The sequence below is a fragment of the Pseudorasbora parva genome, chromosome 15 (assembly GCF_024679245.1).
Source record: "Pseudorasbora parva isolate DD20220531a chromosome 15, ASM2467924v1, whole genome shotgun sequence".
NCBI classification, from domain to species: Eukaryota; Metazoa; Chordata; class Actinopteri; order Cypriniformes; family Gobionidae; genus Pseudorasbora; species Pseudorasbora parva.
The window spans coordinates 43,538,771-43,559,777 of NC_090186.1; the positions used below are offsets into that span (position 1 = coordinate 43,538,771).

At 40.8% G+C, this 21,007-nt stretch overlaps 2 protein-coding genes across 4 annotated transcripts in view; both read left to right on the forward strand.

Annotated features, from left to right (window-relative positions):
• arhgap39 (Rho GTPase activating protein 39) overlaps positions 1 to 3,048 on the forward strand; it is a 76,971-nt gene extending 73,923 nt beyond the window's left edge. For both annotated transcript variants that reach the window (XM_067418235.1, XM_067418236.1), the window contains exons 9-10: positions 608 to 777; positions 1,260 to 3,048. In XM_067418235.1, the coding sequence (XP_067274336.1) occupies positions 608 to 777; positions 1,260 to 1,454 (365 nt within the window). In that variant the 3' untranslated portion in view covers positions 1,455 to 3,048. The remainder of the gene's footprint in view (positions 1 to 607; positions 778 to 1,259) is intronic.
• Positions 3,049 to 4,269: 1,221 nt separating this feature from the next.
• Positions 4,270 to 19,810, forward strand: LOC137041696 (GDP-L-fucose synthase-like). Of its 2 annotated transcripts, XM_067418270.1 has the most exons (11): positions 4,270 to 4,693; positions 8,043 to 8,111; positions 8,521 to 8,666; positions 9,656 to 9,770; positions 9,879 to 10,007; positions 11,437 to 11,510; positions 11,839 to 11,972; positions 13,637 to 13,768; positions 16,630 to 16,709; positions 19,255 to 19,354; positions 19,437 to 19,810. In XM_067418270.1, exons 3-11 carry the CDS (start codon positions 8,521 to 8,523, stop codon positions 19,490 to 19,492), a joined length of 966 nt encoding a protein of 321 aa, XP_067274371.1. In that variant the 5' UTR covers positions 4,270 to 4,693; positions 8,043 to 8,111; the 3' UTR covers positions 19,493 to 19,810. The 2 variants fall into 2 exon arrangements, with proteins under 2 accessions (XP_067274371.1, XP_067274370.1); XM_067418269.1 differs by lacking the exon at positions 8,043 to 8,111 and having other exon boundaries at positions 4,272 to 4,693; positions 19,437 to 19,809.
• Positions 19,811 to 21,007: the final 1,197 nt, after the last annotated feature.

A 21,007-nucleotide genomic window follows, 5' to 3' on the forward strand; every position in this document is an offset into this window, starting at 1 on the left:
TCTGCCGTGTTTCTCAGATATCTCCTCTGTCTCTCTGCCGTGTTTCTCAGATATCTCCTCTGTCTCTCTGCCGTGTTTCTCAGATATCTCCGCTGTCTCTCTGCCTTGTTTCTCAGATATCTCCTCTGTCTCTCTGCCGTGTTTCTCAGATATCTCCGCTGTCTCTCTGCCGTGTTTCTCAGATATCTCCTCTGTCTCTCTGCCGTGTTTCTCAGATATCTCCTCTGTCTCTCTGCCGTGTTTCTCAGATATCTCCTCTGTCTCTCTGCCGTGTTTCTCAGATATCTCCTCTATCTCTCTGCCGTGTTTCTCAGATATCTCCTCTGTCTCTCTGCCGTGTTTCTCAGATATCTCCTCTGTCTCTCTGCCGTGTTTCTCAGATATCTCCTCTGTCTCTCTGCCGTGTTTCTCAGATATCTCCTCTGTCTCTCTGCCGTGTTTCTCAGATATCTCCGCTGTCTCTCTGCCGTGTTTCTCAGATATCTCCTCTGTCTCTCTGCCGTGTTTCTCAGATATCTCCTCTGTCTCTCTGCCGTGTTTCTCAGATATCTCTTCTGTCTCTCTGCCGTGTTTCTCAGATATCTCTTCTGTCTCTCTCTCTCTTCAGCGTCACTGTTGAAGCTCTGGTACCGAGAGCTGGAGGAGCCGGTCATTCCTCACGAGTTTTATGAGCAGTGTGTCGTGAACTACGACAGTCCTGCGGCTGCTGTCAGCGTCGTTCTCAACCTCCCTCACATCAACAAACTGGTGCTCTGCTACCTCATCCGATTCCTACAGGTCTGACTATCTATCTATCTATCTATCTATCTATCTATCTATCTATCTATCTATCTATCTATCTATCTATCTATCTATCTATCTATCTATCTATCTGTCTATCTGTCTGTCTGTCTGTCTGTCTGTCTGTCTGTTTTTCTGTCCGTCGGTCTGTCTGTCCGTCCGTCCGTCCGTCTGTGTGTCTTTCTGTCACTTGTATATCTTGTGCTCTTCATGCTTGTGTGGCTGTTTAAGTTGACCAACACGTGTTTATACTAGCAAAAACTGAGGCTGCTTTTACTGGTATTCTTACTGATAAACTAGTATGTTAGGAACACTAGCACACAATCAGTATCCAAACAAATATGTTGCTCTTTTCAGTCAGTGTGGTGAAGTGGAGGAGGAGCTCTTCCCTAGCTCCTCCACTTTGTGCTTTGCGAAGTATGTCGTGTTAATTTCAGAACAGTAAAGACATTAAGTGATCTGTCTGTTTTCCCTCAAAGGTATTTGCTCAAGCCGCCAGTGTGTCCATGACTAAGATGGACGTCAGTAACCTGGCGATGGTCATGGCCCCAAACTGCCTGCGCTGCCAGTCCGACGACCCGCGGGTCATCTTCGAGAACACGCGGAAAGAAATGAGCTTCATCCGCGTGCTGATCCAGCACCTCGACACCAGCTTCATGGACGGGGTGCTATAGCACAAACACACACATTAACATTCACACCTAACCGTTTTTTGCGGGTGAAAAGAACCGTTCGCCCCCACACATGAATCACCCAGCATTACACACGCTCGCACACACACCTTCCCGATCCACCATCCCATGATTTCTGAATGTTTCTGAATAGATAAACCATCCGTCCTCACATGATAGTGACTGTCCTGCTTTGGTTTCTAGCGTGCATGTATGTGCCGAAAATGTCCGTTTCTGTTTTTTAACTCGACTGACTTGTAGAACAGTCTGTCTGATTTTATATGATTAATTTATTTGTTATTTATTTGAATAAGGGTTTGTAAGTATTGTACTGCCTTTTGAAATAGAAAACATCTGTCCTCACTGATCACATGCATTGATCTGTGTGTGTGTGTGAGAGATAGCGTGCGAATGAGTGAGTGTGTGTGAGTTCATTTATCACATTAAGCGCTAATTGTTTTATACACTATTGTGTACGTCTCACTGAAATGGTACAACACAAGTGCCCCTCATAGCCAACTACCTGCGCTAAAGGTGAATAGTGTAATTTATTAGCAGAAATAACATGATTTAAACACTTTCTGTGCAGAACTTGAATCAGAAAGTGTTTAACGGCTAGAATATTACATCCTTCGCCTTTAAATCCTCGCATATACAAGCATCCAAACACCCTCATTCACACACACACACACACACACACACTGATTTGGTTTGGTGCTTGTAATGATCTATATCACACTGCCAAACACACAATATTGATATTGATTCCCATTCCTGCCTCCAGGAGGCTAATGATGAGAAACAAGTGAGACGAACGAGAGACAGACAATAATGGAGGGAGAGATAAACAAGAGTGAATCTCATGAAGAAATAAATCCCGGGGTCATATTTCACCACAAAACATTTTTTTTGAGGTGAAATATGAGCCGGACGTGCTTTTGACAGACAGCGATGTTGGTATGTTTGGCTTCTCCACATTTCTGCACGACCATGGTCACATGTTCACGTCCTCATCTGTACAGAACAATGTGTAAAAATACAAATAAAAAGCTAAAACGAAAGAAAAGACGATAATGACATAGTTACTACTACAGTATTTGACAGCAGGAGCATTAATATTCACGTTTAGGTTTGGATCTCAAAACTCATCCATTAGTAAAAACTTAGATTTAAAACAATAATAATACAATTTTAAAAAGCAGATATGGTATGAAATATGATTATATGTATGATATAAGATGGGAAGGGAAGAGCAGACCACCTGTTCCTGAGACCAGCACACACACACACATACACACACACAGGTTTGTGGAGATTGTGCTGTATGTGCTGAGATGTTTCGGTTGCACTTTATTTCCCAGTAAGGACTGTGTGATATGAGGTAACCTTCATGAGAAGGTTTAGGGTTAGCTTGTGGAGAACAGGACTGAGAAATAAAGTGCTCCTGGTATTTCTCGCCACAGGTTTATGCTCATGGTGTTTCTGTATTAATGGAGTCATGTTAATAAACCCCCTCTCCCTCCTTTTGTTCTGAGGTCAAAGGTTACTCTGGACGTTACGGTCGAGCTGAACGTTGTTTATTAAACAGTTGAAAGGATTCATGGACTGGTGTGATCATTTCTGTTATGCGTGTTTATACACACACACACACACACTCACACACCGTCTCTCTCACGCACCATCACAGGCACCTCAAACACACACACACACACTCTCTCTCACACACACACATACATTCTCTCTCACACACACACATAAGCTCTCTCTCTCTCACACACACACTCTTTCACACATACCCTCGCTCTCATGCACCATCACAGGCACAGACCCTCACACACACACACGCTGTCTCTTTCTCACACACACACACCCTCTCTCTGACTCCACTCTCTCTCTCACACACACATATACACACACTCTCTCACACACCCTCACAGACACACATACCCTCTCTCTCTCACACACACACGCTTTCTCACATACACCCTCTCTCTCACTCACACACACTCTTTCTCTCACTCACACACACTCACACATACCCCACTCTCTCACACACCCACACTCTCTAACACACACCCTGTCACATATACACTTTCTCACACACACATTCTCTCACTCACACACACACACACACACACACACACTCACACATACACACACACACACACACACACACACACAAAAACATAACTGAAGTTCTAAAAAAAAAAGGATAATTGATTTATAGATTTGTTTCCTTCTAAGATTTGCTTTCATATTTATATTGAATAGTAATAGCTACTATACTGTAAATTAATATTCATTATTGTAAAACATGAAATCAGTACAATATTAAAGAAATTAAATAATAAGGTGTAAGACTGGTTGCAGGAAATAACGCATACAATTATATTGATATATTGATAATTGATCGATAATCATATAATTACACACACACACACACACACACATATATATATATATATATATATATATATATATATAGTAATGTTTATCCTTGGAAATTGAAGAAAAAAAACGTTAAAGACAATAAAAATAGAAACAACAGTAAAGTATAACGATACAAATACACAGAGTGTGAATATTTACAGTACAAAGACATTGTACATGTATTAGTATTATAATATACACTTTAAAGACACTGTAGACGTCAAGACTTGAACAATGTTTAAAAATAAAGCTGCATTTCGTTCTTGAATTACAGTCCGTGACTCAGAGGCTTCCAATGACCTCAAGGCTGCGATGTGATTGGCTTATAAGGCACACGTGATCAACTTTCTCCAATCGTAGAGCCGCAGAGGAGAATATCTCCTCACATTATTATATCTGTGTCAAGGCGGCTAACTCGAATTACTATTAATGGGGGAAAAAACTGCGACTAGGGAAAATCTTGAATAAAAGAGCCATCATCGCATTTATGCAGCTGCAGGTAGAAGTTCCTCTTCCGTTTAGTTCTGCACATGCGCAGATTGCGCACTAGCCGGACCAACCCTATGGGACCAACCATAGACGGGACCAACCGGAAACGCTTATACCGCTTTTTGCATAGGCTATTTTGAGCTCAAGCAACATTTACGGGACAGTGCACGTTAGATGTTAGTTTATTCAAGTTTCTCCACAGTCACACACAATAGGAGTAGATTTTGCGTGCGCAGAAGAGCTGGTCGGATGAACATTTGGCAAGTGTGAACTGCCTTTTCTCGAAAGGGACTTTCTTTGACTGCACTGACTCCTGAGAGCAGGTGAATCCTTGTTTCACTCCATTAATTATTAACAGAACTAATACACGAGCAAACAGTCACTCATTTGATATCACTGCTCGTTTTTGACACGTTACAGTTGTTTAATGCATGTGTTTTAATCTTATCTGAGAGTTTATTGAGTGTTCAAAAAGTGTGCACTGTGATCTTGTTCATGCATGATCAGTTTGTCTGTGTGTGTGTTGTGTTTTGTGGTCATGCGTACACAGCTTATCAGTGATGTGTTGTCATATTAAAATAGAGGGCGGATCAGTGGTTAAATTAAAGGGACAGTTCACCTAAAAATGAAAAGTACCCTATGAATTACTTCCCCTCATCCTATGTGTATAGGACATTCTTCTTTAAAACGAATACAACCTGAGTTATGTTTAAAAAAGCTTTATAATGGGAGTGAATGGTACCTTGGATTTTGAAGCCCAAAAACATGCATCCATCCATCATAAAAGTACTTCAGTGTTTTGTTGACTGTGTTTTGTGTTTGCTCTATCCTCTCTGTGTTCGTCAATGTGTCAGGTCAGAGGTCACTCCTCCACTGTACGGCCGTTACCGCAAGTGATTATAGTTTATAAAGGATATTACTCTTACAAAAACACAAGGTTTTGTTTCAGAAGGCCTTTATTAGAGGGGACATATTATGCCCCTTTTCACAAGACGTAAAATAAATCTCTAGTGTGCACAGAATATCCCTGAAGTTTCCGCTTAAAATACAACCCCAGTTAATTTATTATAGCTTGTCAAATGTGCCCCTGATTGGGTGAGAGTAAAAACGTGACGTTTTTGTGTGTGTCCCTTTAAATGCAAATGAGCTGATGTTCCCGGCCCCCTTTCAGAAGGGATCCTTTACAGAGCTTCGGATACTCGGAAACAACAAAACCGCCAAAATGTCAGAAATAACCAGTTGTGGAGAGCAGCCGTATGTGTGTGAACCGGAGTCGACTCAGATTAGAGACTCAAGAAGAGGTGCAACTTTTAGACTCAATGGTTAGTGGATCGTTTATGTAATGTGGCAATAAAGGCTCATTCAGAAAGGAAATTTGCAAACATTCACAAAATATCAAGTGCCATCCTCACTTGTTCTGGATTTGAAGTTAGAGCCCGAAGCGTTGGTATTGACCCATCCTTCAGAAACAACTTTCTGCAAATCCAGCATTGCACTGACCCTTGATTTGCACAAATATTTAACATTTTTACAATATTCTTCGGCACTTTTCCTTAAAAAATGAACTTCACCCACGGTGTCCTCAGTGGCTCGAATGCCGGAGTCTATGGGTGCTTCTCAATACCCCTCCTCTTTTCCTCGCTCCTCCATCCTATGATCCGTAAACCGATGGAGCTCAGCCATCTTGTAGGAGATCTCAATTCTCTAATTCCACCGTGAGGATGGAGGAGTGAGGAGCTTCCTGAGGAGACGAGGACACACCGGTGGATCCTTTGTGGAAGTGTTTACATTGACGAAAATGGGACGAAATGTCACATTCCCAATTCTTATTTGTGCATCCTTGTTTCCCTTCCTAGCTTCCTTTCCTCGTTTCTTAGCTCCACCTATTCAGGACGCGAGGAAAAGACGCGAGGACGGAGGAATTGAATCAGTCAAATGATATATCCTCGCTCCCTTTAACGTCACTTTAAAGCGGCGTCAGTTAATGATGACTGCACCGCTGGATTTAGTCGGGATTCTTAAACATTAGAGATAACTATTTATATTGTGAGCTTCAGCCTCCACAAAATACCACATTTGTCCATATTTTATTTAAAATTACCAGTTATTATTAACAACAAATTCCAGTTAGTAACTGCTTTTTATTCATTGTATAGTATTAGTTTCTAGTTGTTTCTCTTTGTTTCGTTCATTTTCTTGTGCTTTGATATAATTCTGCAACGGTCAGGTGTTGTTATTTGACAGACATTTGTGTCTTGTACATGTAAACATAATAATAATAATAATAATAATGTGTTCGATTTATATAGCGCTTTTCTAGACACCCAAAGCGCTTTACATTGAAGGGGGGAATCTCCTCAACCACCACCAATGAGCAGCACCACCTGGATGATGCGACGGCAGCCATATTGCGCCAGAACGCTCACCACACACCAGCTGATTGGTGGAGAGGAGACCGAGTGATGAAGCCAATCAGGATATGGGGATTATTAGGAGGCCATGAAGGACAGAGGCCAATGGGCAAATTTGGCCAGGATGCCAGGGTTACACCCCTACTCTTTTTCCGAAGGACATCCTGGGATTTTTAACAACCACAGAGAGTTGTTACCTCGGTTTAACGTCTCATCCGAAGGACAGTGCTCTTTGACAGTATAGTGTCCCCATCATATACTGGGGTGTTAGGACCCACACAGACCACAGGGTGAGCGCCCCCTGCTGCCCTCACTAACACCTCTACCAGCAGCTCCTGGTTTTCCCAGTTGGTCTCCCATCCAGGTACTGACCAGGCTCAGCCCTGCTTAGCTTCAGTGGGAAACCAATCTTGGGCTACAGGGTGATATGGCTGCTGGCTATAATAGGTAATATTAAATAAAATATGGACAAATGTGGTATTTTTTGGAGGTTGAAGCTTACAATATAAATAGTTATCTCTAGTGTTCAAGAATCCCGATTAAATCCACCAGTGCACTGGCATCATTAATTGACGCCGCTTAGAAGTGACGTTAAAGGGAGCGAGGATATACCAATATCTCGTATGTTCATTGGTTATCCAACAACTGAACATTTGTAATGTTTTTTTGGCGCAGACATTGTAATACTTGAGCGTTGATCGAGTGAACAGAAGTGTCTGTGCTTGTCACTCAGGGGCGTGTCTATGCTAAAGAGCCAATCATCAACTTCCCTTCTCTTATATAGGGGGAAATATGAAGCCGCTCGTTATGAGAGATTGATTATGATTGATGGGGATTATAAGTATTGGGTGGATTTTTACCATTATAAAATGGCTGGTTGTTTTCACACACTGTGGACACACAAATCTGTGTTTAAACACCTTATAAAAGTGAATCTCGCATAATAGGTCCCCTTTAACCCCCTATAATCATATGGAGTACGTTTATGATGGCGGGATGCACTTTTGGGCTTCAAAATCAAAGTTACTTCCATTATAAAGTTTGGAATAGCCAGAATATGTTTTAATATACTTCCATTTGTTGATATCCATCGGACAGATGCAGTTATATGTAGATAGATAGATATCATCAATCTCTCTCTCTCTCTCTCTCTCTCTCACTCTCTCTCTCTCTCTCACTCTCTCTCTCTCTCTCTCTCTCTCTCTCTCTCTCTCTCTCTCTCTCTCTCTCTCAATTATTATTATTATTTTTTCAATTCAAGAAGCTTTATTGGCATGACAAAAACATACATTTTGTATTGCCAAAGCATTAGGACAACATGAAGTGATTTGTAAGAATTGAACAAATTCAGAGGAGATAAACAAAATACTAATAATAAAATAAATTAATAATAATAACAAAATATGAATAGTAAAATATAAAGTTATAATTAGAAAATAATACTAATAATAATACAGAAAACATGTAACAACTGAACATATACACACTATATACATAGGTGCAGGTCTAATGGGTTTGTTTAATAAGTGTGTGTGTTGTGGCTGTGAGAGAGTGTGTGTTTGCTCGTTCCTCTGGAGATGGCAAGAGGCTACAAATCTTGCAGCTATATTTGAGCATTTAGCTTCTTCACCAAGAATATAGCTCAGTTCTCTCTCTCTCTCTCTCTCTCTCTCTCTCTATCTCTCTCTCTCTCTCTCTCTCTCTCCGTCTGTCTGTCTGTCTGTCTCTCTGTCTGTCAGATGGACGGGCCGGTCGGTGCGATGCGTGTGTTGGTGACGGGCGGCAGTGGGCTGGTGGGGCGAGCGATAGAGCGAGTGGTGAATGAAGGAGAACGGAGAGAAGGAGAAGAATGGATATTCCTGTCATCCAAAGATGCCAATCTCATGTAAGAGCTCCTGAGCAAACACACATCAGACATCACACCTGATAGTCTTATCATTAGATAGGGCTGGGCGGTATAGTGATATATACCATGTAAAATGCTTTTCTCACTTAGTATTTTTGTCTTGTTTCTAGTCAAAATATCAAAAAATTCTTACATTAAGAAACATTTACTAGACAAGTAAAAATGATTGTCTTATTTTAGAAAGAAATGACTCAAAATTAAGAGAGTATTTGCTTAAAATAAGATAAATAATCTGCCAATGGGGTAAAAATAAAAATCTTAATTCAAACAGAAAACAAGATTATTTAGTTTACCCCATTGGCAGATTATTTTGCTTATTATAAGCAAATACTCTCTTAATTTTGAGTCATTTCTTCCAAAAATAAGACAATCATTTTTACTTGTCTAGTAAATACTTCGTTTTAATTTTTATAGATGTTTGGACTAGAAACAAGACAAAAATACTAAGTAAGAAAAGCATTTATTGAAAAACACCATACATATATACACACACACACACACACACACACACTTTTGAGGCCTAATGTTATAAATTCATGAAGAGTGTTTTCAGCTTGCTTATTTTGATATAACAATACGGCATGCAGTCGCTTCAAACAATGGCATAAAGCTATTCAAAACATCATGTACTATAGACTGAGGATCGATATATGACAATATATGTTAATTTATGGAGATTAAGCTAAAATCGCTTACATCACAATAAGTAAATATGCACAGCTCAGGACTGTTTAAAGTTTCGACACATTACAATGATCAAGAAATGATTCGATGAATGAGAAAATAAAACACGGGACTAACTGTTGCAATATATATATCGTCCGTCATATCGCTCAGTCTAACATACAGGAGCGCGAGTTAGCCACGCCCATGGTTATATTTGCATATGTATTCATAAAATAATGAAAGCTTATAATGTATTGCTTGTCCATTTCGTGTCACAAATGTATTTATATGTGCCGCTTCAGGAGCGCTGAAGAGACGAGATCCGTCTTCCAGAAACATCGTCCGACTCACGTCATTCATTTGGCCGCCATGGTGGGCGGGCTCTACAGAAACATGAGACAGAACCTGGACTTCTGGGTAATTACCAACAATTATGATTATAATATAACATTGGGAATATGTAATAAAAACGTGTAAATGTCACTGCTGAATAACTGAACTGTAATATTTGTTTGTTGTTTTCAGAGGAATAATGTATTCATCAATGATAACGTGCTGCAGACGGCTCATGAGTTCGGGGTGGTGAAGGTCGTTTCTTGCCTGTCCACGTGTATATTCCCAGATAAAACCAGCTACCCGATAGATGAGACCATGGTACACACACACACACACACACACGCACACATTTGTTTTTGTGAAATGTGGGGACATTCCATAGGTGTAATGGTTTTTATATTCAGTTCTGTACAAACTGTATTTTCTATCCCCCTACACTGCCCCTTAACCTACCATCACACACACACACACACACACACACACTGCCCCTGCCCCATAACCTACCCATCACACACACACACACACACACACACACACACACACACACACACACACACACACTGCCCCTGCCCCTTAACCTTCCCATCACACACACACACACACACACACACACACACACACACACACACACACACACTGCCCCTGCCCCTAAACCTAGCTATCACTCACACACACACACACACACACACACACAGTCCCTAAACCTACCCATCACACATACACTGCCCCTGCCCCTGCCCCTTAACCTACCCAACACACACACACACACACACACACACACACACACACACACACACACACACACACACACACACACACACACACACACACACACACAGCTATCACACTTACACACACACACACACACACACACACACACACACACACACACACACTCAGCCCCTAAACCTACCCATCACACACACTCACACACACACACACACACACACACACACACACACACACACACAGCCCCTAAACCTACCCATCACACACACACACACAGCCCCTAAACCTACCCATCACACACACACACACACACACACACAGCCCCTAAACCTACCCATCACACACACACACACACACACACACACACACAGCCCCTAAACCTACCCATCACACACACACACACACACACACACACACAGCCCCTAAACATACCCATCACACATACACAGCCCCTAAACATACCCATCACACACACACACACACACACACAGCCCCTAAACATACCCATCACACACACACACACACACACACACACACACACACACACACACACTGCCCCTAAACCTACCCATCACAGGAAACATTCTGCATTTTTACTTTCTCATAAAAACTTGTCCTGTGTGATTTATAAGCCTTTTGAAAAGTGGGGCCATGGGTAATGTCCTCATATTTCACCCTCTCCTGTAATACCTGTGTCATACCGATGGCATTATACACATTTGTGTCCTCAACATGCCCACCCACCCACACACACACACGCACACTTCAATAGGCAGATGTTAGGATGGTTTGTATTTACTATTCTTTATAAGAATAGGGGGTTATAAACATTAAACGCATTCCTTTTATAATTCATTGCCGTATGAGAGAACACTGTAGCTTTTAAAACTCAGACTTCCTCTGGTGGATCAAGATCATCTTCTCCAGCTGTTTTATGATTTGCTGGAGATGATGATTAGACACTTGTTGTATATTTTTGTCATCTATACAGACGTGTTTCTCTCTCGCTCTGTTTCAGGTCCACAACGGTCCGCCACATGAGTCTAATTTCGGTTATGCCTACGCCAAACGCATGATTGATGTCCACAACAGGTCAGTGTCAAAGGTCATCGGTCAGGAGCTTTTCTGGGGTGTATCACATGTCTAGGTCACATTTTGATTGGGAGTTTGTCATATTATAATCAAATCATGAGATTTAAACATCATTTTATTAAAGTTCATCCAGGGATTTTTCTTTATACTGTTTTTTTTGTGTAATTCTCATTGGTGAATACATTTGAAATAGAGGTGAATAAAAACCCTAGTACGTTAAATAAATGCAGCACAACAAACACCATGTGCAATTTAGCTCTTGATTTGGTGCTGTTTGTTTATAGCGCTCATAATGTAAGAAACAAATCAGTGTGTGTTTGTCCATTAGGGCGTGTTTTCAGCAGTATGGTCTGCGATACACAGCCGTCATCCCCACCAATGTTTTTGGACCACATGACAACTTCAGCATTGAGGACGGTCACGTGCTGCCGGGGCTGATCCACAAGACGTATCTGGCTAAAAGTGAGGGACACTTTAAAGGGATAGTTCACCCAAAAAGGAAAATTCTGTCATCGCCCTCGTGTTGTTCCAAACCTGTGTGAGTTTCTTTCTTCTGCTGAACACAAAAGAAGATATTTTGAAGAATGTTTGAAACCAAGCAGAGAGAGCAATCTGTAGCCCCGTTTCCACCAAAATTACCCCGGAACAATTTGTACTAGGAACTTTTTTTACAGGAACTTTTCTCCCCCCAGACCTGCAGCTGTCTGCTTTTCCACCGCGATCTAAAGTACTGTGAAGATTAGGCAGATTAGTCCGGTGATGTAGGACTGCGCGCGACTGCTCCTCAAGTCAGTGACGGACAGTAATCATTTTTGTGTGTACTGATTGAAAGATTTAGTGGACTGTTTACATGAGACGTTATCTAAACCGATCTGGTGTTTACATGTGATGACTTTCAATCGCAATCATTTTGTCACATGCAGTTTGTCTGCCGCATCAAAAATGTCAACGCTGTTTTCTCCAGCAGCTGGAGTGTGTTAACTGTAGCCATAGCAACTCTTAACGGCCACCAGGACTAATACAGGATTATATAATAAGCTATTTATGTGTTGTAAAGTGTAATAATCATCTCAGGAAAAAAAAATCATCTGTCAGGCGCAGTTAAAGTAAAAACTGCCTGGGGCAATATACGCTGTGTCATTACTCCAACATTATCTTCATAACTTAGGAAATAAAAAGTTTACCCCTCAGAAAAATGAGCTTTCCTCTCTTGTCAACATGAGCGCGGCGCGCGCTGTCACGTCATGTAAGGACACACACTTAGGTAATCGGTCAGGTCGTTTACATGGTGAAAAATATAGACTGTAAAAAAATTAATAACGAGTGGAAGAGATTCAAGCTGTGCTGCTTTTGCTGGTTATGTATAACGTTAGGTTTACTAAAGAGGTAATTAACAACGACAGAAAAGAGCAGCATTCAGAAAGCTTGTAAAGCTAGATTTAAAATGACGATGTATATTATTATCAGCTATTACGGACATTGACCGTGAGATGGCTGAGACGAACGCGCGCCATCAGACAGAGAGCAAGAGTGATATTTACTGAACGCAGAACGAACCTCGCAAAAGACTTTTAAAAATGCCGGTTGAAATAAAATGCTGCGTGAGCTCAACCAATCAGCATGTTCAGAGCCCAAGTCCCGCCCTCGAAAGTTCCTGAACTTTGAAAAAGCACTACCTCGCGAGCAGGGCCGTTTGGAGGGGGAAATATTTACCCAGAACTTCATTTAGACCCTGGTTCCTGCGGTCGAAACACACCGAGTACCACCCAAAGCTCCTGGTTCCTGGGTAAAGTTCCTGTGGTGGAAACGGGGCTATTGACTACTATAGTATTTTTCCCCTACTACGGTAGTCAATGGTTGCTCTCTCTGCTTGGTTACAAACATTCTTCAAAATATCTTCTTTTGTGTTCAGCAGAAGAAAGAAACTCACACAGGTTTGGAACAACATGAGGGCGAGTAAATGATGACAGAATTTTCCTTTTTGTGTGAACTACTAATTTAACTTTCTGGAAGGATCTTGAGTTCTGTTCACATGGAAAACATATTTGTGTGTGTGTGTGTGTGTGTGTGTGTGTGTGTGTGTGTGTGTGTGTGTGTGTGTGTGTGTGTGTGTGTGTGTGTGGTAGAGGAAGGCAAACCTCTGCAGGTCTGGGGTTCAGGTCGGCCTCTCCGGCAGTTCATCTTCTCTCTGGATCTGGCTCGTCTGTTTCTGTGGGTTCTGAGGGAGTATGACGAGGTGGAGCCCATCATTCTGTCAGGTACTCGACCTGTGTTTGTTACACACTGTGTACAAATTCGGTTTGTTCACACTTGGCATGTTTGGTGTGATTAAAACGAACCCTGGTGCGATTGCTCTGTTAGTGCGGTTCATTTGAATAAGTGTGCCATCTGAACCCTGGTGCCAACAAACAAGCGGACGAGACGCTGAAAAGACGGGTCTCAATACTCAATGGCGCTGACATGAATTTGCACATGGTTTGTCTTTGTTTTTGTGACTAACCTTTTATTTGATTTTCAAAAGAACACAAAAAACAGAAACTGAACAAAACAGAGATGAGAAACCAATTCTGTCAGCACTGCTTGCATAAAACATGAATTCTTTAGATGACATAGTTATACCCTAGATATGAGTACTACCTAATGAAGGGTCACAAATACATTTTACAGCTCTTTGCCAGGCCTGTACCATTCTTGGTTTAGCTTTATTAAATCTAGCTAAGGAGCATGCCATTAATACTATTTGTTGCATATTCAGTAACCACAGTCTTGAGATGTCTGCTTTAGTGTCCCACCAAAGTGCAAATTATTGATTTCTTTGCAGCAGTGAAACCCGAAAAAATAATCATTTTGTCTACTATACCAAGGTTTAAAGAAGAGACCTCCTTTAATAAGCACAGCCAAGGATCCGGAGTGATCTTATGGTTAATCAGTTCTTCTAAGTCCCAACAAACTTGAGTCCAAAAATGATTAATTACTGAACGTTCCCAAAACATGTGATACATTGAACCAGTTACTGAACTTTGATATATAGTGCAGTTAGGGTCAGATATTAATCCCATTCTGTATCGTCTATATGACGTCGCGTAGGCTCTATGGATAGTGTTACGACCCCCAGTCTAGGGGTGCAGGGGTGAACATAAAAGAAACAGTACCAAAGCAGAGTACGTTTAAAAGGAACGTTCTCGGGTTCCTGATTTTATTTTTGTGTAAGTAAAGTAAAAGTACTTCTTGTCAAATATTACTCCGTTACAAGTGAAAGTTGTAAAAACTGATTTTTACTTAAGTAAAAGTACAGAAGTATTTGTTTTTAAAAGTACTTTAGTATCAAAAGTAAATTTCTTTTTTTATGTCGCCGCATTATTTTATTATTGTTGTATAAATGCACATTATGCCATCATGGTTTAAGCCAGTCAGAGACGCTCCATCTGACACACTAGCAGACGACTAACTTAAACTCATTTAAATACTTGTAGAAAAGTTACAAAGCTGCTGTCACTTTAAGGCTGAATGCACGGATCCAATACACTGATACACATCTGATATTCTCACACTGTTCACCTTCACTGAAGACAGAATCAACTTTGTTTATGTGAATCCTCCACTAAATGAGCATTTGGACATCCGTCTTCTTCCATTTTGCTCTAAACTATAAATCAGTGTTTAATAAATGCTGTGAAATCATTGAACTTCACGAGACTCTACAAGAGTGATTCCTGAAAGGCTTTCTGCAAAAACCCAAACACCTTTTAAAGAAGAAAAAAATCATCCACTGACTTTCAAAGCTGAGACAGAAACGACTTTCCACTTCGAGGACCTTGATAGAAATGTAGTGGAGTAAAGAGGACGATATTTGTCTTTCAGATGGAGTGAAGTTAAAGTCATAAGTTTACAGAAAAATAATACTCAAGAAATATAATATAATACTCAAGTAAAGCACAGATACTCAAAAGTGTGCTTACGTAGAGTACTCGAGTAAATGTGTTTAGTTACTGTCCAGCTCTGGTAAGTTTTCATGGCTGATCTCAGCCTCAAATAAATAAGAAAAAGCACATGGTTTGTCTTAAAGCATATTAAAAACATCACATAGTCATATAAACAACATTAAAACTGATTATCACCACAGGGGGTCTTTAAAATGTTGTGTAATTGCTCTTCTCTGTGATTTGCAAGAACGCTGACAAGCCTTGCTTCTGCTCTAACTGCATTGTATACGCTAGATAATAATGCGAGAATGACGGCCACATTTGTATAGTGTTTGCGACAGTTACAAATAAGCCACAATAAGCTCATGCAGCGAACTTGTCAATCATCTTGATGGATGACGCAGAGGAAAATCTGACCAATAAGGGGACCGTTTTACTCGCATGTGACTTGCATAAACACATTTTGGTACGCTTTGAAATGAAAGTGAACTGAATCAAGAAGAAAATGCAACTTTGTAACAAATTAAAGGTCCCGTTCTTCGCGTGTTTTCGAAGCTTTGATTATGTTTACAGTGTGCAATATAACATGAGTTTGTTTCGCGTGTAAAAAAACAGTATTTTTCACACTATTTACTTATCTGTAAACAGTTTTGTCTGTCCTAAAAACGGCCTGATGATTTCCTTGTTCTATGAAGTCCCTCCTTCAGAAACACGTAACGAGTTCTGATTGGGCCAGCGCTTCCCGTGTTGTGATTGGACAGCAGCTAAGCGTACTTTCCCCAGAAAGGTCCCGCCTCTTACCATAACGGGGCGATGCAAGCGCTGAATGCGCGCTCTTCTCCACGTGGGAGAGCAGCGAGACCACGCCCCCTATTTTGCGTGTTCTTGTGGGTGGAGGGTTCGTCAACAAACGGTTCTAGTGACGTCATTACAGCAGGAAGTGCAGCGGTGTAGTCCAAACCGGCCGTTCGCTGTAGGCTTTGAAAGGGAACTTCTGTTAAATAAAATATCTCGCTTGGCATTGAACTTTGAGCTTTATCATTTTACAGGTATTATTTATGATCTAACAGCAACATTACACACTAACTAAAGTTTGAAAGATGGAATCGCGAAGAACGGGACCTTTAAGTCTGTTTCGGAACAAAGCAAACACCCTGAAATATCTCATTAGTTTGTCTTTGTTTCTTTCTCTCTAGTCGGAGAGGAGGATGAGTTGTCCATAAAGGACGCCGTGGACGCTGTGGTCGACGCGTTGGAGTTCAAAGGTGACGTGATTGTATCCTTTCACCCATAACTTCTCACTGGTCATGGAGAAAATCTGCAGTTTTCAAACAGCATCATTACCGATGCAAACTCCTCACCTTTAGCTGAGAATTCACCTTTTGAGATCAAAATACGAGATTTGCGTAGATCCAATGAGAAGGTTGGTCAGGCTGAGCCTTTTTTTTTTTTTGAGTGACATTACAAGGTAATGAAGAAATAGGGTTTAACTTACGAGGCAATGTACAAAGTATCCCATATTGATGCATTTGTAACCAGTGGGATCTCCAGTTTTGAGTTTGAGTGTTAATGAAGCTAAAATGATTTCCAACATGTTTTATCTGGTTGTTGTCGTCTTGTTTTTGTTTTGTTCATGTATTCAGCTCCCATATCTATTGACTCCTTTGTTTGTGTTTTATAAAGGGTTGTTTTGCCCTGCATAAAACACAAAAAAACCTTCTACCTCTTACCTGTTAGAATTAGTTTTCAGGCAGATGCAAAGATACTTAAAGGGATACTTCACCTCTTTTTCATATTAAACTATTATTCCCTTAACTAAGACGAGTTGATACACACCTCTCTCGTCTCAGTGTGTGCTCTTAATCGCTCTGAAGCGCGGTGATGATCTGATAGCATTTAGCTTAGCCCACTAAGCCCAGTTCATTCACTATGGTACCAAACAGAGATCAAGTTAGAAGCGACCAAACACCTCCACGTTTTAATAAATTAACAAGGCAATTCCCCTCTTCACATTCGACACGGTGCCATCGAGTGTTAAAACGCGAAAGGCGAAGCTTGAATTTACGGGTATGTCCCTCTTTGGCTACTGTACTTTCAAGATGGAGGAGCAACATGGTGACCGGCAGTCGAACCCCTCACCCGTATGTGTTTTCAACGGCATATTATAAACTTACGGGAATACTTTATTACTTGAAAGAAGTAAATATACATTATTACACGGCTCTGTGAAATACTTGATTCTGATTGGTCAATCGCGCATTCCAGCGGTACGTTATATCCAGATAACACACACCGCTCATCCGGGTACTACGAGTTATCTTGACCGGTTCTACTTCTGTGCTTAACGCTGGCGCCATCTTGTGGCTTAAACAGCCGTGGGTTACAATGGAAGACTTCAAGGCGGGTTTCCTTTATAATGTTTTAAATATGGATATTTTTCTGACACAAACGCATCGATTGGAATCAGAAGGCTCTATTAACCCATCGGAGTCGTGTGGAGCACGTTATTTGACGGACAGCTGCATTTAATGGACTTCAGAAACAGCTCCAACTACTGCTGGGATTAACGTTAGCCTGGACTTTTTAAATATAACTCTGATTGTATTTGTCTGACAGAAGAATGTCATATACACCTATAATGACTTGAGGGTGAGTAAATCATAGGCTTGGTTTCATTTTTGGGTGAACTAACCCTTTCAGCATTCATTCTCAACATTTAGCAGCAATAGATAAAGGCTTAAAGCAGTCTGGAACTGTTTTTCTTCGCGGAAGCTTTGCGTAAGAGCTAATAAAATATTAAATCTCAAGACAATATTTTGTGTCTAATTTATTTGAGACTAGTAGCCGTGTAATAAGCGGGATAATGTCCACCCAGCCGGTTGTTATCGCAGAATAAACCCCTTCAGAGTGACGCTCCGCTTCGCCTCGGGGTCCTGATCACTCTGGAGGGGTTTATTCTGCGATAACAACCGGCTGGTGGACATTATCCCTCACTTAATGAGCAGGTATATTTGTGAAAGAACTAAGTGTTTTTTAGCTAAGAATAAACAAAAAAAGTTACACAGTGTAGTTTTAATAACAAAATAACCTTTTTAATGGACCTAAGATAAAACCAACAATGATCAGTATTTCTTAACATCTTTATAGCCTAATTCTTTTGCACTTAAATATGTTTGAAAATTTTACTTTTACAGCTCTGGAAAAAATTAAGAGACCACTTAACATTGATTTCTCTTAATTTCTTTCAGAGCCGTATATATTTTTGGTGCATTGTATTATTGTATTTCAACATTCAGTTATTTCTGTTATTACAAAAATAGTTCTTAAAGCTGTTATGCTATGACAACTTATTTCAACATCGTGATAATTTTGTATACCGTGATAAAAGCTTCATCAATTAATCGCAACATGAAAAACTGATATGGGCACATCCCTATGGTGGAGGAGCACAACTGGGAGTACTTCGACTCGGCGCAGTAGAAAGTCACGCCTGAAAAATCCTCCAGATGTGAGGGAGGCTTTCTCAGCTATCAGATCGTCCCCATGCGTCAGAGAGATTAAGAGCACACACTGAGACGAGAGAGGTGTGTGTCAACTCGTCTTAGTTAAGGGAATAACAAAGTTTAATATGAAAAAGTGGCGAAGTATCCCGATAATAGTGTCTAGAAATGAGCATGAAAAGTAAGTATATATATAAAAAAATCTCTGAATGTTTTCTCTCCTTTTTTACCCCTCACCCGTTTGCATCCCTGATCATAAAAGAAGTCCTTAAATCATGACCGAGCTGACTAAGCCTTTAACCCTTAACTAAGCGCTCCCAGTATGACACTAGTAAAGCAGACGGTCAGTTCAAGAAAACCGCCAGTAACGCCAAACTACGCAAATACCTGCCAGACTTCAAGTTCACACCGTTCAAAGCAGGTGAGCAATCTTCAGCGTTTGATAAATGTTCTTCATTAGTAGTCAAAAGAACACTCATTATTGGTGCTTTTCTTTTTTCCAGCCATCAAGGAGACGAGTGATTGGTTTGTGGCCAATTATGATATCGCCCGTAAATGAAGATCTTCACATCTCATTGGCTGTGGGTTAGTCACACATAGACAGACCTTCAGACTGAAGCCAGAAAAGGTCTGGACTCCATAGTGGATTTCATTGGCCAGGGACCGCCCAGAGGCCGTTTGACTGACATGAAAAACAACCAATCAGCAGCGTGAAAATGGATGTCCCTACAATGACAGACCAAACTCTTAGGCTTATTTTAAAGAGATACTTCACTGCCTTTTTTATATTAAACTATTATTCCCTTAACTTAAACGAGTTGATACACACCTCTCTTGTCTCAGTGTGTGCTCTTAATCTCTCTGACGCGCGGTGACGATCTGATAGCATTTAGCTTAGCTCCCTAAGCCCAGTTCATTCACTATGGCACCAAACAGAGATCAAGTTAGAAGTACCAAACACCTCCACGGTTTCCCTATTTAAATACAGTTACACGAATAGTTGAACAATTAAGTATGGTGACAAAATAAAACGTGGCACTTCTCTAATCGGATTAAAAAGGAGAACTATAATGTGTGGCGGAATAGCACTTCTGAGAGTACTTCGGCTCGGCGGAGTAAAAAGTCCCGGCCGAAACATCTTCCCTCACATCTCCCTATTGACAGAAATGAGAGAGTGAGGGGAGATGTTTCGGCCGGGACTTTTTACTCCGCCGAGCCGAAGTACTCTCAGAAGTGCTATTCGTGTAACTGTATTTAAATAGGGGAAAGATGGAGGTGTTTGGTACTTCTAACTTGATCTCTGTTTGGTTCCATAGTGAATGAACTGGGCTTAGGGAGCTAAGCTAAATGCTATCAGATCGTCACCGCACGTCAGAGAGATTAAGAGCACGCACTGAGACACACACTGTATCAACTCGTTTTAGTTAAGGGAATAACATAGTTTAATATGAAAAGGCGGTGAAGTAACCCTTTAAAGAGTCTAAACTTTTCAAAATTGTTGATCGTGGTAAGTGCTCATTGTTGGAGTTGTAAACACAATGTTCGATGTCATGATGATGAGGTTCTGAAGTGTTTCCAATGTTGGGTAACATGATCAGACATTCAGTCGGTCCGTCTGAGGCTGTGGGGAGTTAAATGCTGGAAACCAAACCCCTTGAACAAACCTTAATAAAAAAATCATTGAACACTGCCCTATTAGCTCTTTTGTCGTGGTTATTTATAGCTTTTTTTCATCTACATTTTACAGTTATGCATTTACTAAAACTGCGAATGCATTTATTAAACGCCCTTCCCTCAGCACGAGCCATCTAGCGGCTGACCAGTCAGGGTTCAAAATCAACTTCCACCGATACAAATGCAAGTGGAAAAATTGACTTTGGCGAGTATAGAGATGTACATTTTTTATTATTAATGAACTAATGTTTTTATTCTAACAATGCATGGCTGTGGTAACTTCAAGGCTGTGATTTAATTGTAAAAGTAGTATATACAGACGTTTGACCAGCAGGTGGCGTCCAAGCAATAGGTTCAATTGATTCAGAAAAGCTTTGTTTCTCCAATCACTAGCCAGACT